The sequence below is a fragment of the Monodon monoceros genome, unplaced genomic scaffold (assembly GCF_005190385.1).
Source record: "Monodon monoceros isolate NGI ecotype Baffin Bay Population unplaced genomic scaffold, NGI_Narwhal_1 Super_Scaffold_21, whole genome shotgun sequence".
NCBI classification, from domain to species: domain Eukaryota; kingdom Metazoa; phylum Chordata; class Mammalia; order Artiodactyla; family Monodontidae; genus Monodon; species Monodon monoceros.
Window position 1 is genome coordinate 90856456 of NW_021703778.1, and position 16329 is coordinate 90872784.

At 50.3% G+C, this 16329-nt stretch overlaps 2 protein-coding genes across 2 annotated transcripts in view; one reads left to right on the plus strand and one right to left on the minus strand.

The window, feature by feature from the left end:
• On the minus strand, positions 1-8215 carry VPS18 (VPS18 core subunit of CORVET and HOPS complexes). Its single transcript, XM_029236977.1, has 5 exons — positions 7784-8215; positions 6645-6786; positions 4369-4460; positions 2364-4234; positions 1-1330 (listed from the first exon to the last, which is right to left on the minus strand). The coding sequence occupies exons 1-5, from the start codon at positions 7872-7874 to the stop codon at positions 605-607; spliced, it is 2922 nt and encodes a 973-aa protein (XP_029092810.1). The 5' UTR covers positions 7875-8215; the 3' UTR covers positions 1-604.
• The window catches only part of RHOV (ras homolog family member V), a 22983-nt gene continuing 14790 nt past the window's right edge, over positions 8137-16329 (plus strand). Inside the window, exons 1-3 of the mRNA XM_029236984.1 lie at positions 8137-8295; positions 9073-9185; positions 13305-13376. Coding sequence (XP_029092817.1) covers positions 9152-9185; positions 13305-13376 — 106 coding nt within the window. The 5' untranslated portion in view covers positions 8137-8295; positions 9073-9151. The remainder of the gene's footprint in view (positions 8296-9072; positions 9186-13304; positions 13377-16329) is intronic.

Here is a 16329-nt window from a genome sequence, read left to right on the forward strand (position 1 = left end):
CAGTGCAGACAGTTTAATGCTCTCCACCCCATCACCATCTCCCACTGTCCTCCGTGAGGTCCTCTGCCCCAGGGTATCCCTCACACTGGAGCCCCAGTGTGCACAAGAGCATGCCCACCATCAGCACCACCTTTCCCCCCATCCCATGCCCAGGACTTGGAGGGGTTGTCTTTTCACCTGTGGGACCTAGAAGCCGACAGAAGAGAGGGCTTCTGAGAGAGAAGAGCCACAGAGTGAAAAGGAATAATGGTAGGTAGTGCTCCAGAAAGAGAACATGATGTGTGTGAGGAGGGAAAAGGAAGAAAGAGCTGTTAGACGCAGGGGGGATGGTAGTGGGGTCAGAATTCTGACTTCTCCAGGCTAAGGCCCTCTGTTGGGAAGCAGGCTGACGGCCTGGCAAAACAGCAGCTCTAAGGCAGCCCTGAAGAACAGCACGGGCAGCTGGCAGAATGCACTCATAACTCACCCCTCGAGGACAACAGCTATGATTCCGCTCCCCCCCACCACAGTCCCAGCCCAGCAGACCAAGGACAGATGACGCTGTGGCCTTCCCAAGAAGGGACAGCCCCCGACCGCCTGCCCGCCTATCGGGGTTGACACATTCCTACAACCAACTGAGGTGCTCCTCCTCGTAGCGCTGAGGGTCGATGAAGGGCCGGTCAATAGAGCGGATCATCAGCTCCCCACAGTACACGCACTCAGCGGCCACCAGTTCATCCAGGTCAGCCTTGAGCTGTTCCCGGCTGGGCCCCCCGGTGGCAGCGCCCCCCTCGGCCTCCTTAGCCCGGGCAGAGCCCTTGGCAGGGGGTGGAGCGGCGCCCAGCTTTCGCTGTAGCTCCTCGAGCCGAGCCTGCTTGTAGGCCGGCAGGCCAGGCCGCACGGCCTGCAGCAGGCAGTCAGCGTGAAACATGTGGCCACAGAGGAAGAGGTAAAAAGGGCGGTTGAGCAGGGGGAAGTCGCAGGTGGCACATTTGTCCTGGGGCTCCACGGTGCCATAGCGGCCCCGCAGCTCCTGCAGGTCTCGCCGGATGCGCTGGGCGCTGGCCGTGGCCTCTTCCATCTCCCGCTGCAGCTCTTGGATGTGGTGGTTGTAAGCCTTCAGCGAGCTGCAGATCGCCTCCTTGAAGTGGTCGATGGTGACGAAGTCAGGGAAGAAAGGCAGCACGTCCTCGATCTTGAGCAGGGGGCAGCTGGCCAGGCAGGCCATGGCCGTCTGCACATCCTCCTCCTCCTGCACCACATGCCGAGCAATCTTCAGCCACAGCTTCTTGCGCAGCTCCTCATCTTCCTCGGGCAGGTCAGCACACTGCTTGGCCAGGTCCACGTCCACCTGTGGGGAGGCTGAGAGCGTTAGGGTCAGGTCCCACTCAGGACAGGGTCTGTGGGAAAGACAGAGGCCCAGCACTCCTGGCAGCAAGTGAGACGGGGCTCCTCGGGGCTGGGAAGGAACCTGTCTCAGTAATGGGCCTGCCTCTGTCAGAGCTACGCAAACGCTACTTATGATGGTGGGCCTGCAATTTTAGTGAATTTACAAATCACCTGGGGAGCACATCCAAAATACAGATTTCTGGGCCCCACCCACAGACATTTTGATTCAGTAAGTCCTGGGTTCAGACCCAGGAATTCCATTTTTTTTTTTGGCCTCGCTGCGTGGCTTGCGGGATCTTAGTTCCCCGACCAGGGATCAAACCCACGCCCTTGGTAGTGAAAGTGCAGAGTTCTAACCACTGGACCGCCAGGGAATTCCCTCGAATTTTATTTATTTATTTTTTGCGGTACGCGGGCCTCTCACTGTTGCGGCCTCTCCCGTTGCGGAGCACAGGCTCCGGACGCGCAGGCTCAGCGGCCATGGCTCAGGGGCCCAGCCGCTCCGCGGCATGTGGGATCCTCCCGGACCGGGGCACAAACCTGTGTCCCCTGCATCGGCAGGCAGACTCTCAACCACTGCGCCACCAGGGAAGCCCCCCCCTCAAATTTTAAATAGCACTTCACACGATCCTACGCAGGTGACAATTCATGATTTGAGCAATGCAACTCAGCACTTTCCCCTTCTGCAATTGTGGCTAGCAGGTATGCAGAATTTACCCGTGAGGGAAGTACTATAACATCATCCCCATTTTGCGTCTGAATAATCTGAGGCAAAGAGAGGTTCAGAAACCAGCCTGAGGTCACACAGCTTAGTAAGAGGCAGAACCAGAATTCAAACCCTGACTTGAGTCTGTGTTCTTAACCTCTATACTACAGTTCCTATCTGGGAGAGAAGCCAGCACCCCCTAGCCACAGTGTCCCTCTGACCCTTCAGCACCTGAAGCTACTGCTCTCCAGGCCCCTCTCCTGGACAGGGTCAAGGCTCATTGGCTCACCTGCAGGGCCAGGTCCACAGCCTCCTCATACAGCTCCAGGACCTTGTAGACATGGACGCAAGCATGGTGGTGGCCATGCTCAGCACAGAGCCGCAGCGCGTACTTGAGGTCATAATGTACCCGGTGGGGGCTGGCCCCGGCCTGCTGGAGGTAGGCCAGCAGCGAGGCTGGCTGGCCTCGGGCATAGAGCGACAGCAGGTAATTGTGAATGGCCTGCTCAGTCTCGCCCAGCACGTTCACGCAGAACTCCATGTAGCGGATGGCCTGGCTCACCTGCTGGGCCTCGCCACCCTGGCTATAGTTCACCAGGGCAGGGATGAGCTGCCGGGCATCCAGCCGGCTGCCCAGCTCAATCCAGGCATCCACCAGCTGGCGAGGGATGTGACGGATGAGGATGGGTGAGAACTTGTAGAAGAGCTGGGGGTCACGGTGGCGGGCCAGCACAGCCAGGGCCTCCTCGTAGGCCTCATGCTGGCAGTGGTATGCCACCACGCGCTCGTAGTCCTGCATGATCACAGCGAAGTATACCATGTGCTCTGTGTCCCCGTGGCTGGCGAGCAGCTCGTGGATGGAGGCCCGGCTGGCGAAGAGCCACTCCTTGTGGCGGGGGCTGCTTAGGAAGGCGCGGAAACGCTCCCGGGTTTCCCGGTAGAGGTTCAGGGCCTCAGGGTCACCCTGCAGGGCCCCGAGTCGGCTCAGGTAGAGCTCCGTCAGCCAGGCGGTAAGCAGTGTGGCCTGGGTGCGCTCAGCAGGCTTCAAACTGGCCAGTTTTCGCTGCAGGAACTCGGCCAGCGCCTCCTCCTGGTGGGCCTCCAAGAACTTGAGGGCAATCTCCTCAAAGTAGCTCTGAGTCAGGGCGTAGCAGCGGGCACTCTCCAGGTAACGATGCTGGCGGAAGCAGAAGTCGGCCTCCCGGGCCAGGACCGTGTCCAGGCAGTCAGGCCGCTCTCGGCAATACTCTTTGGCCAGGTCGAAGCGGTTCATGTCCAGGTAGGTGCGCCAGACATCCCGGGCCTCCCGCTGTACCTGGTAGCGGAAGACGGCCCGCTCGGTGTGGGCCCACAGGTGGCCTGTGGAGGAGTCCTTCAGCATGTGCTTCAGCGGCCCAAACTTCTCCAGGAAGTGGTCCCGCAGCACCACCTGCCCCGTCAGCGTGCACACCGCCTCCACCCGGTCCACCAGCAGCAGCAGGAAGTGGAACTGGGTCAGGACGATGGCCAGGGGTGGGCTGGCCCCAGGACCCACCCCCTCTGGGTACTCCCAGACCCGCTCCTCACTCAGCAGGGAGTCGGGACGCCCACAGTCCAACGAGCCATACAACACGCCATCCCCCATCATCCAGGCGAAAGCCCGGGGTGCAGAGCGCAACTTGGGGGTGTAGAAGGCCAACTCACTGTAGCCCAGACTGCTGGGGAACTCACGGAATGGTGGTGGGTGGTCAGTGTAGGCAGCAAAGAGCCCTGAGAAGCCCTGGGCCTCAGCTCCCTCGGCTGCTCGGCCTATGAACTGGAAGAGGCGCTGCCGAGTGGTGGCGATGACAAACCCACGCCCTTCAGGGCCCCGCTCCGCCTCGAGGGAGCACACAGGTGCTGGGCCCCCTTCTTCGTTTAGCACATACAACGGACGGAAGTAGAGATCCGGGGCAGGGCCGAAAAGCCCACCCTCGCTGGCTGAGAGCTCTGCTTCAAAGATCTGGCCTTGGGTAGTGCCGACCAGGATGGGGCCTGTGCTGCTCTCAGTACCCAGGGCCTTGTTCCAGCCCACACTCTCCACCAGCTGCCCCTTCCAGCGTGCCAGGGGCCGAACTTTCTGTCCATTACGGTTCACGTAGAGGACCTCAGTGCTGCTCAGAGCGATCAGCAGGTGAGAGCCTGGAGTGGGGGAGAGCATGGCACCCTAGAGGATGCTGCCATTCCCACCCTCAGATCCCACCCACCCAGGCAGTGACCTACCCTCAACACCCCCCACCCCCTACCCCCCATCTCAGAACTCTACCACCACTTACCAGTAGGGTCCAGGAACATCTTGTGAACTTTGGCATCATCCTTGCGCCCCAGCTCCATGTGGTTGGGTTCATTTGCTTTGCCTAAGTCAATGCTGTTGGGACAAGAGTCACAGCCTCACTCCAGAGAAGGGCAGATCCTTCTGTTGAATCACAGACCTCTTTATAATCTGATGAAAGGCACAGCCTTTCTTCCCTGAAATCTACATAGACACACAAAATTCTGAATACAATCCCAAGGGAACTCTGAAACACATGTGGGGTCCTCCTTAAGAACGCTCAGCTCTGAGAACACCCCGCTCTGAGAACACCCCCACTTCATTCTGAGAAGTCACTAAGCAGAAGTCTTTTCCTTCTGCTCAACATACCTCCAGTGCATCTAGGAAGATAGGCAGGGGTATCCCAGAATGCCGGGGTAAAAAGGGAACAACAAATAGTAGCTAATGTTTACTGAGCATTTTCTATATACCAAGCACCATGCCAAGAGCTTGAGCTAGTATGACCTTAACTAACCTTCACAATAACCTTGAGGAGTGCTCCCTTAAGATTATTTCCTATTTAAGGTATTTCCCTTATTAAATTCTTTTCAAATTATATGCTCATTCTAACTAAAGAATCAATACAACAGTGTATGAAGAAAAAGTTAATGATTTTCTTCCCAAACTCCTATTATTCCCAATGGAAAAAACTGATGTTAACATCTTTCTCCATGTTCATAATATAAACAAGCTTATTTTATCAGTTTTTACAAAAATGTTTTCACATTGTATATATGTGTGTGTATGCATATTAATTTATAATTTGCTTTTCTCACTTAATGATATTTCATGAACATCCCACTGGGTCAACAGATACAGCTAACTCATTGTTTTAATAACTGCATAATATTCCCTTTTATGGGTGAACTATAACTTAATCATTTTCCTATTGATGGATATGCAGCTTGGGTCCAGTTTTTCCTACCACAAATACTGCTGGAATCAACATCCTTGTATCTATACCTTTGTAAACTGGTACTTTTCTTTCTATGGTATGTATTCCCCAAAGTGGGACTGCCAGGTCAAAGTTATAGATATTTCAGTGTTTAACAGATATTGCCAGATTATTTTTCCAAAAGATGGTGGCAATTTATACTCTTTCCAGCAATGTATGAGAGTCCATCTCTGTGTATCTTCACCAGCATCATATATTGCTATTTAAAATTTTTGCTAATCTGATAGGTTGAAAAAAAATGATATCTTACTGTGATTTTGATTTGCATTTCCCACAGGCTGAAAATTATTTTCAGATGTTTACTGGAAAATTTGTAGTTCCTCTTCTGTGAACTGCTTGTTTATCTTGTTTACCCTCCCTTTTCTACTGAACCGTCTTTTTTCGTTGTTTTTTTTTTTGGCTGCACCTCACAGCTTGCGGGATCTTAGTTCCCCAACCAGGGACTGAACCTGGGCCCCAGCAGTGAAAGCGCCGAGTCCTAACCACTGGATCACGAGGGAATTCCCTGGACTGTCTTTTTCTTATTAATTTCTAAGGGCTTTTTAAGGAACAGGAATGTAAATCTTCAGTCATATGTAGAAAAACATTATTTTCCCACCATCTTTTGTCCTGACCTGCTTCATATGCTTTTTTATTTTTATTCTGTCATAACAGCAATCACTATGTGGTCAAATCTATCTACCTTTTCCCTTGTGGATTCTGGATTTTCCAGCTTGAGTAAGAAGGTCTCTCTTCAGCCCAAGAACATTGAAATTTATTAAATATTCTTTTAACATTCACACTATTTTTTATATTCAAATAATTATTCCACTTAGAATTCATTTTTATGATACAGAGGTTTAGCTCTGTTTCATCCCAGATGGTTATTCTGGATAGATAAACAATTTTGCTGACACCTTTGTCATATATTAGTTCCATTTACTTATACTATTTATTTCCAGTTTTATTGAGATATTTTATTTCCATTTATAGTGGATTTATTTCAGGACTCTAGACCGTTTCGCTTATCTACATGACTAACTTGTGGGTTGGTACTGTCTTTAACAGATGAAGGGATGTGTTCAGAAAGACTGGATGACTTTCCATCCCTGTTAAGTGGGAGAGCTGAGCTCAGAGTCTGGGTCTACTACTCTACTGGTTCTCTTTAGGAAGGGATAGGATATTTCCTGAACATTCCAAATCCACTGTTTAACCTGCCCAGAGTGGAAAAAAGGCCCGGTCAGTCAGTAGTTCCAAAATACCACCAATCCACTCCCTACTCCTAAACCTTTTGGGTCCTCACTTACCGGAGTAGTGTATCCTTGCCCAGGCTCATGCAGAGCTGATTGCAGGAGACGACAAGACTGGTGATACGCTCAGAAGGGGTAAAGTCAATGCGCTGCCTCGTGAAAATGGGCACTTCCTTCTCTAGCTGGGCATTCACATATCCTAGGTGAGGAGCCAAGGAAAGGTTAGCTATGGAACAGAGGGAGGAAGGGCAACATATTGCTCTCCACCTTCCCAACATATTGCTACCCCGGGACCTTGGTTAGCCACCACTTGAATACCAATATATCAAGCAGTTTGCTAATCACCTCTACATTAGTCTTAGGCTACATTAGGGGTTCTGGGCTCTTCCCACATCTCTGAAATCAGTGAGGGGTTGATTCTTTGAACCCTTGGGATGCTGTTACACCATGATATACCTGCTCCCAGTGGTAATGGGGTGGGTGGGGAAGGGTTGGGTGTTCTCCCTTATCAATCTTTGGCCAAGCAATCCCAGCTCAACTAAAGTAGTCTAGTTCCGCTCTCTCCCCTCCTCCATGCCCATGCAGTAATACTCTCAGTGAGTCTCCAGAAGAATGAGGGTGGAGGGATCCTTGGGGAATGCTTCCAATCAGTTGGTTAAACTGCTGCAAAAACTTCCCCTCAACGCCCAGCTGCACACAGCTCTAGCAAAAGCCTAAAGTACTTCATTTTCCCCTGTTCAGTGACAAAGTTCCCTCTAGGACCATCCCTCCTTCCCCTACGACACTCCCATTTCACCAGTTCTTTGCCCACTCTTTTCCTCCCACCTCCAGAAGGGGCCTGGTGGGAAAAACACTGAATCAGATGAAGCCTATTCTCATCTGAGCCTATTCTCATCTGAGCCTATTCTGTTTTCCCAACTGCGGCCCTGTAAGCAAGACACTTCCTTATCTGAGTCCCAGTTCCCTCTTAGAAGGACCCTAGTGGCAGGGCCTAGATCACGCGGCTGCTCTTGCTGCTCTTTCAATCTTCGACCATCCACCAGCTGGGGGCCATAAGTGCCTGAGGAGAATCAAGGGCCTAGGCCCAGACTGCACGTCCAGGAGGTGAACCCGAGCTCCTGGAGCCAACCCCTCCGCTCCTCTCTTGCAGATGCCAGGAGAGCTAAGAGGTGCAGCGGCGCCCTCACTTCCCTTACCCGAGTGGGGGATGCCGACGCTGGGGCAGCCGGGCTGCAAGACGGCCGAGCGGGAGAGGGAGTCCTCGTATTCATCCAGGATAGACGCCATGGTGCCCGGCCTGTGGGTCCTCCGTCTTGGGCCCAGGGATTACAACAGGGCTCCCCCCAGGGATCCCCGTCTCCCCGGACTGGAAGCTGCGACTCCCCAGCCTCGACAGGGATCTGACAGATCCTGGCAATCCGCCGCCTCCTCCTCCTCTTTAAAATCCTGAGGATCTTCTCACTCTCGCCTTATAGAGCGAGAAGACCGGGGAGCTCTCCCCCTTGAATCTGGCGCAGTACTGCACCCAACTCCCGCCCCCAGGAGATCACCGGCTCTCCCTAGCCGATCTCAGGTGATCCCAACCTCGCCCGAGCAGGTCAGCTGACTGCCGCCCCCGGGACGCGCGCCTTTAACGTCATTTCCGGGTTCTCAGATGCCCACGTTTGCTCCCGCAGAGAAGTCGCGAGGCCGGCCCTTGGGAGATGCGGTGAGGACTGCGGCGGGAGGGCGGGGCCGGGGTGGTGGTGGTGTCGGGGGCTGGGCAAGGCCTATCCCGCTCTCGAGGGGCGTCGGGTGGGGGAGCATTGCACATGTCCGAGCTGTAGACTAGCTGGGTGGTGGGCTGGCCCCGCTGAACACAGGCCCCTCTGGACCCTGCTGCAGTTCCAGGCTTTGACACCAGGAGGCAATCCCAGCTTTCTCAAACCCCCTTCCCCCACCCGCCCAGCGCAATCTACCCACAGACAAGGAGCGGGTCCCCAGCACCTTTCAGGCCCAGGCTTCCCTCCCTCAGAAGACTGCTCAGCCTCTCTGTCCAGCTCCCGCTCCCACCTTTTAAAACAGCCCGTTGGGGACATCCCTGGTTGCGCAGTGGTTAAGAATCTGCCTGCCAACGCAGGGCACACAGGTTCGAGCCCTGGTCCGGCAAGATCCCACATGCCACGGAGCAACTAAGCCCATGCGCCACAACTACTGAGCTTGCGCTCTAGAGCCCGTGCTCTGCAACAAGGGAAGCCACCACAATAAGAAGGCTGCGCACTGCAGGAAGAATAGCCCCCACTTGCTGCAACTAGAGAAAGCCCGTGCACAGCAACAAAGACCCAGTGCTGCCAAAATTTTTTAAAAATAAAATAAATAACTTTTTAAAATAAATAAATAAACAGCCCGTTGCCCTAGGTCCCCAAGAGAACCTCCCGTTCTTCAATCTAATCGCCATCGTAATCCTACCTTCACAAGGCACTGGCCTCTCTTCTCCCACATCCAGGGGCCCACCAGGTCCAGAAAGTGGCAGAGCTGGTGGCTTGGCCAGCAGGAAGCCATGCTCGTGACGTGTACCCAGGAACATGGCCACAGCGCTGTGGGAGCACGCAGGAGCGGGTAAGAAATGCCTGAAAAGCCTGGCAGGAACGAGAGACAAGAGATGTTGGAGGCGGGTGGGGAATCCAGAGAGGCGGAACAGCGAGAGTTTGGGTGCAACTGCTGTTGGGTTTCTCTCTTCCACCGGCCTAGGCGACCCAGACGGAGTCTGTTCCCTTCTGGGGCCCATGGGCCTTGCTACCTTGCTAAAGTGAAGGCTCTAGGCCAGGGTCACCGGTGTCCTGGCTTTAACTGGTAGCCCGAGAGTAATGACTAAGCGCGCCTCCTGTATTCTCAAAAGCGTCCAGGTGTGCACCGTACATTGTGTGGTTATGCTTTTCTTGCCGAACTTTCCTGATAGGCGCAGAGGACTGGACCCTCACCAGCCCTCACCGAAGGCTCTCTGGGCCTGCAGTGGCCCCGGCCTGGTTCGTGGGCCAAAATAACTTCTCGCTGCTCCCGGGTCGGCTTCTCCTGCCCGAAACCTGCGGCCACGACGCGGCTGTACCGCCAGGGGCGCTGCGCGGCAGGCTAGGTCCCAAGAGGGAGGGTGCCCGAGCTGGGAGGTAGGGAGGTTTCCGCCTTGGGAATAGTGATCCCAGCTTGGGAGCTGCTAGTTTGTAAGGCTCCACCCCAGATCACCTGCCGGCTGCATTTAGGGAAATACAGATAGGTCCAGACAGAGGTCAAATAACCAGAAATACCTTTTCTGAGTAACCCACTATGTGCCAAGCACCACACTAAGTTCCTAATATTCATTGTTATTTCATCTTCACACTAATGCTGTGAAATAGGCACTGCCCTTTTCCCCACATTATGAAACCGGCAACTGAAATTCAACATGGTGGAGCAATTTGTCCACGGTCATGTGGCCAGGAAGTGGGGAAGCCAGGAGGCAATATTCAAATCCAAGCAGATGCTGAAGGGTTCACCACCACACTCTCCATGATGCCAGTACAAGCTGAGGGAAGGGGTATACAACTGGATCCTCAGGTCTGCACTGTGCAGAGAGAATGTCCCCCCTGCATGGAGTGGTTAGCATAGGAGGGGTGTCTCAGGGACACAGAATCCTTCCAGCCACCTCCTCACTGTCCCCAGAGTCTCCCTCTTGGTTCCACTGCTCTCTGGGATGTATGGGGTGGGGCCTAAGTGGGCGTTGCTTGCTACAGATTCAGTACATACTCTCTGTTGAGTTGATTACAGCAGTTTTCCCCCACATACTCATTCTTTAATGTTAGGCTGGACTTTGGAGTAAGAGTCAGAGACCAGCCTTCTTATTCCTGCCCAGTCACTCAGTACCTGTGACACTGTGTGCATTTGATGCTCTTAGCTTTGGTCTCCTCATCTACAGAAATAGATATAATGATACCTAGTAGGTCTGCATTGAAGAGTAAATGAGGTGATCTAGGTGAAAGTTCCTTGCGATAGCACAATCCAACGTAGAGCATGTGCTCAATAAACTCTAAATGTAGCTTTAATCTGACAGTGGACTCTCAAGTCCACCATCTCCATGAAGCCTCTCTGGACCACAACTTCTCCCTCATAACTGCTATGGCTTTCCTTGCATCAATCTCTACTGGCACCTAATTATGAAACATGGGCATTTTGCTTTTACATAACAGAAGCTGACTGAGGGGAATAACTCAGACATTCCTGAGCACCCAGAATACAGAGATGCCTTAGGGAACTCACAGCTGGAGGTACAGATCCACCAGCTCTGACCCCTCAAAACCCATGTGGTAGTTGCTATGAGACAGGTAAGGGCTGACTGCTGGGCCAGGGAGGGAGAACACTGGTGTATGAAAGCTGATGCATTTGAGTTAAGACTTGAAGTGCGTGTATGATTTCCAAGGGTAAAAAAGGGAAAGCATTAAGCAAGCCTCAAGAAAACCAAGAGCAGAGACCTGCAGACAGTGTGATGTTGCAGGTGGGTGTGGGGGAGCTGGAGCACTGGGAGTAGGGCAGTGGGAGAAATGGGACCGGTTGTAGCTACATTGTGAAAGCTATTGAATGGCCATCAGAAGGTTTTAGCTGGGGATGAAACCATCTGATGTGGGTTCTGGAAAGATGGGTGGAGGCTTGGGTGGAGTCCACATCAGAGAGGATGAACTCTGAGGAGACATTTCTGAGGAAGGGTCACTGAGCTCAGTGTCAAGTTAAACACTGGGGGGAGGGAGGCCAGGGAGGAGGCCAGTGCAGGACTGCTCTTGAGACACCTGGCAGATGGTACAGTAACAACTTTGGGAGGAGGAGGAGCTGGGGGTGGGGTGGGGGTGGGGGGAGCAGAGGTCACATGCTTGAGCTCAGTCTGGATGGTTGCACTTGAGGCCCCTGCAGGTATTTACTCCAAGAGACCCAGCACCTGTAAGGCATTCACTAACTAATTGTTTATTAAACAACTGCATGAATGAGCTTTCTCATGCTTCAGTTTCTAATCTGTAAAAGGAGAAAAATCTACCTTGTAGCATTGTATTATAGGATACTATGTAAGTCACTCTGTGCCTGCCTAAAGCTAGAGAATGCTCAATACAAGTTAACTATAGTAGTAATTGTTGACTGAATGAAGACTGGGACCGAAAGAAATAATTTAATTGACTTAAGAGAGTAATTAGTTTGTTTTTTCTTTTCATTGAAAAACAGTCTTCATTCTTTTTTTTTTTGGCCGTGCGGCATGTGGGATCTTAGTTCCCTGACCAGGGATTGAACCTGTGCCCCTGGAGTCCTAATCACTGGACCACCAGGGAATTCCCCAAAAATAGTCTACATTCTTTATTCTACCTCAGAGTATTGGAGACTGTTTCTGACTAGGAAGCCTTAGGCTGATAGTAGATCTGTTTTTATTATTATTATTATTATTGAAGTATAGTCAGTTTACAATGTTGTGTTAGTTTCAGGTGTACAACAAAGTGATTCAGTTATACATATTTTTTTCTCAGATTCTTTTCCCGTGTATTGAGTAGAGTTCCCTGTGCTATATAGTAGGTCCTTGTTGTTTATCTATTTAGTACATAGTAGTGTGTATATGTTAATCCCAAATTCCTAATTTTTCCCTCCCCCCTACATTTCCCCTTTGGTAACCATATATTTGTTTTCTATGCCTGTGAGTCTGTTTCTGTTTTGTAAGTAAGTTCATTTGTATCATTTTTTTAGATTCCACATATAACTGGTATCATATGATATTTGTCTTTCTCTGATTTACTTCAACTTAGTATGATAATCTCTAGGTCCATCCATGTTGCTGCAAAGTAGTTCTTTTGTTTTTGTTTTTTTAAAAATTTATTTCTGGTTGTGTTGGGTCTTCGTTGCTATGTAGGGGCTTCCTCTAGTTGTGGCGATAGGGGGCTACACTTGGTTGCGGTGCGTGGTCTTCTCATTGCAGTGGCTTCTCTTGTTGTGGAGCATGGGCTCTAGAGCTCAGCCTCAGTAGTTGTGGCACACAGGCTTAGTTGCTCCACGGCATGTGGGACCAGGGCTCGAACCCGTGTCCCCTGCATCGGCAGGTGGATTCTTAACCACTGCGCCACCAGGGAAGCCCAGTAATTAGTTTTTTTAAAAGAGATTTTGTTGCTGTCGTTGTTGTTGTTGAGACTTTCTTTTTTTAGAACGTTTTTACATTTATAGAAAAAGTGAGAAGATAATGGAGAGTTTCCATAAACTTCACATCGTTTCCCTTATAAACATCTTCCATCAGTATGGTACATTTGTTAAAATTCGTGAACCAAAATTGATACATTATTTTTAACTAAAGTCCATACTTCATATTTCCTTAGTTTTTACTTAATATCTTCTTTCTGTTCCAGTATCCCATCCAGGATATGACCTTGTATTTAGTCATCATGTCTCCTTAGGCTACTCTTGACTGTGGCAGTTTTTCAGACTTTTCCTTGTTTTAGGTGACCTTGACAATTTTGAGGAACACTGGGTAGGTAGGATGCTCTCTATTGGAATTTGTCTGATATCTTTTTTTCATGATTAGATTGGGGTTATGGGGTTTTTGAGAGGTAAAGTACCATTATCATCACATCATATCAAGGGTACATATCATCAACATGACTTATCACTGTTGATGTTGACCTTGATCCCCTGACTGAGGTTTGTCAGGTTTCTCCAGTGTGAAGTTACTCTTCCCCTCCTTTCCAGACTGTACTCTTTGGAAGGAAGTTACTGTGCACAGACGAGACTTAAGGAGTGGAGATTTATGCTCACTTGAGGGTAAAGTACAAATCATTTGGAATTCTTCTGTGTGGGAGATTTATGGATTTGTTTATAAATTTAATTTTTTATTTTAATCATATATATGATTAAATATATGTGTGTGTGTATATATATACAGAGAGAGAGAGAGAGAGAAAGAGAGCTGTAAGACTTATTAAGGAAACAGAGCAGTCCTTTGCCTCATACCCAGTTAAACTCCTCATCAGGTCTGTTCTTATCTCTCAGTGCTGATCTAAGGATATTGCCAAAATGCACCCCACCCCTCCAGACACCTGAGTATTTGGTTTTAGGTGTTTGCTCCCTCCAGACTGGCTTCTTCCCTGGTACCCCTCCCCTTGCCAGGATCAGGGCCCCTCCTGGGTGCTCCCTCAGCCCTCTGTGCTGATCACCCCACATTATGATCTCCCTGCATTACAACTGCCTAGTAACTCCTCTCTCTCTTTCTTTCTCTCTCCCTCTCTTCTCCCCCCCACCTCTCTCTCCTCTTCCTCCATCCCCTCCTTCCCCTCTCCCCTCTTCTTCCTCCCCTTCCCACTTTCTTCCCTTCCCTCCCCCTCCCTGGGCCAACTGTGTACAGTATAAGCTCGCTGAAGGCAGTGACAGGTGACTTGCAGACTTCCTCCTGCCACAGGGCTGGCACATTGTTGGCTTCTGCTAAAATATGCTGAAAGAAAGAAGGTCCTTGGCTCACTCAGAACACCTCTTTACAACCCTTTGTAAGAGGTAAATTTCTTCTTCTTCCTGTTTGATTCCCTTCCAGATGTTTCCAAATCTACCTAAAATAGTCCCAGTTCTCAAAAAGCCTTCTCCCCTCCCTGTTACTGTCATTCCTTCTCTCACTGAGTGACAAAGCCCTGCCCAAGGCATGTATAGACTCAGCCTGCCCTCTTTCTTCCCACCACCTTCCAGGGTTGTGAAGACCCCAGAGAAGCCACTGGGTGAGAGGGGATAGGACACTTTTTTCACCTCTCTAGGTGGGAAATGAAGGCATCCTCAGGTCAGTGGTCCTGAACTGGGGTTCACAGGTCCTTAGGGGTATGGAAGGCATCCTCAGGTCAGCGGTCCTCACACTAGGGTTCATAGGTCCCAAGAGAGCACACCAAATAGTTTTAAGGGAATAAGTGTCCAGAGTTTCCCTGGGCCAAAAGTGACCATCAGGAGACGGCCCCTGGGAGCAAGGTCTTATCCCCTTCCACCTCCCCTGCTCCTAACTCTTCAGAACAAAAGTGCACCACTCACCCACCAGGATGGTGAAATGGAAACCACTCCACCCCATGGTACATTGCTTCAGGGCATAAAAATCTTCCAGGAGCCCAGCAAAGAGACCACTGGAATTATTGTTGGTGTCCCCACAAAGAGAATAAAGACCAAGTGACAAGAAAACATCGAACGGTTTCTAATTCGCTAATTCGAATACGATTTGAGAACCTAATCAAACTTTAGTTAATTGAAAAAAAATTGCTAACGGGGACTTCCCTGGTGGTACAGTGGTTAAGAATCCGCCTGCCAATGCAGGGGACACGGGTTCGAGCCCTGGTCTGGGAAGATCCCACATGCCGCGGAGCAACTAAGCCCGTGTGCTACAACTGAGCCTGCGCTCTAGAGCCCGCGAGCCACAACTACTGAAGCCCGTGAGCCACAACTGCTGAAGCCGGCACACCTAGAGTCGGTGCTCTGTAACAAGAGAAGCCACTGCAACAAGAAGCCCACGCACCGCAATGAAGAGTAGCGCCCGCTAGCCACAACTAGAGAAAGCCCCGCGCGCAGCAACGAAGACCCAACACAGTCTGAATAAATAAAACATCATTAAAAATAATTGCTAATATTTTTGGCATATAATTTGGAAGGGAGTCAAATAATCAAGTAATATTGCTATACCAAACCTCCTTCCATTCACGTCTAAAGATGTATGTGAACAAGGTTTCTCTGCACTTACATTAAACAAAACAAAACAAAAACGTAAGAGAATTGATGCTGAACTTTGTCGCATTCAAGCATTCTATCCATGAATGCATAAACTGATTGAAAACAAAACCAAAAGAGCCTGATGCATCTCATCAAAAAATGTATTTCTTGGGCTTCCCTGGTGGCGCAGTTGTTGAGAGTCTGCCTACCGATGCAGGGGACGCGGGTTCGTGCCCCGGTCCGGGAAGATCCCACATGCGGCAGAGCGGCTAGGTCTGTGAGCCATGGCCGCTGAGCCTGCGCGTCTGGAGCCTGTGCTCCGCAACGGGAAAAGCCACAACAGTGAGAGGCCAGCATACCGCAAAAAAAAAAAAAAAAAAAATGTATTTCTTGTATAATTTTACTTTTTATGTGTAACTATATCAAAATGTGTAATATATTTATGTTTTGATGAGTTGAATAATTATAATGATAATTTAATTCAAAAGAAAACAATGTTAAGACTTAGAGCCTCAAAGTCACCAGATATATAACATTATAACGTTAAAAAATGTATATACTAATTACACCCAATTAGGATAAGGTACCAATAAAACTTTCAGTCATAACATACGTTACAGTAAGATTGGGAGCACTGAAAGAGAAAATAAATAACATAAACTTTCCAACTGTTAAAGGAGAGCTTGTTCACATTATTTTAAATGGATGTGTTAGAATGTCAAACTCCTTTGGTATTTTAGATTCCAATGTGTATATGTAAAAGAATGAGGTCATAGTACGCTACAGGTGACGTTCTCTGCAGCTATGTGGTATTAAGATGAAAAGTTTTAGTTGTCAGTACCTACAGTTTTATACACTTCTAGGGAGTCTGGGAGTCTTGGTGGGGTGCATGCTTTGGACCAGCACCACCTCTCCAGGAGCCCCTCCCAGGCTGGCCGTTGCCCTCCCCACCACCCTCCCGGGCTGTTTCTCCAGACCCCCTTCTTCTCAGGATATGGAAGCTAACTCAGCCAGATGCTGCTGAACAAGTCACCTGGCCCCTCTG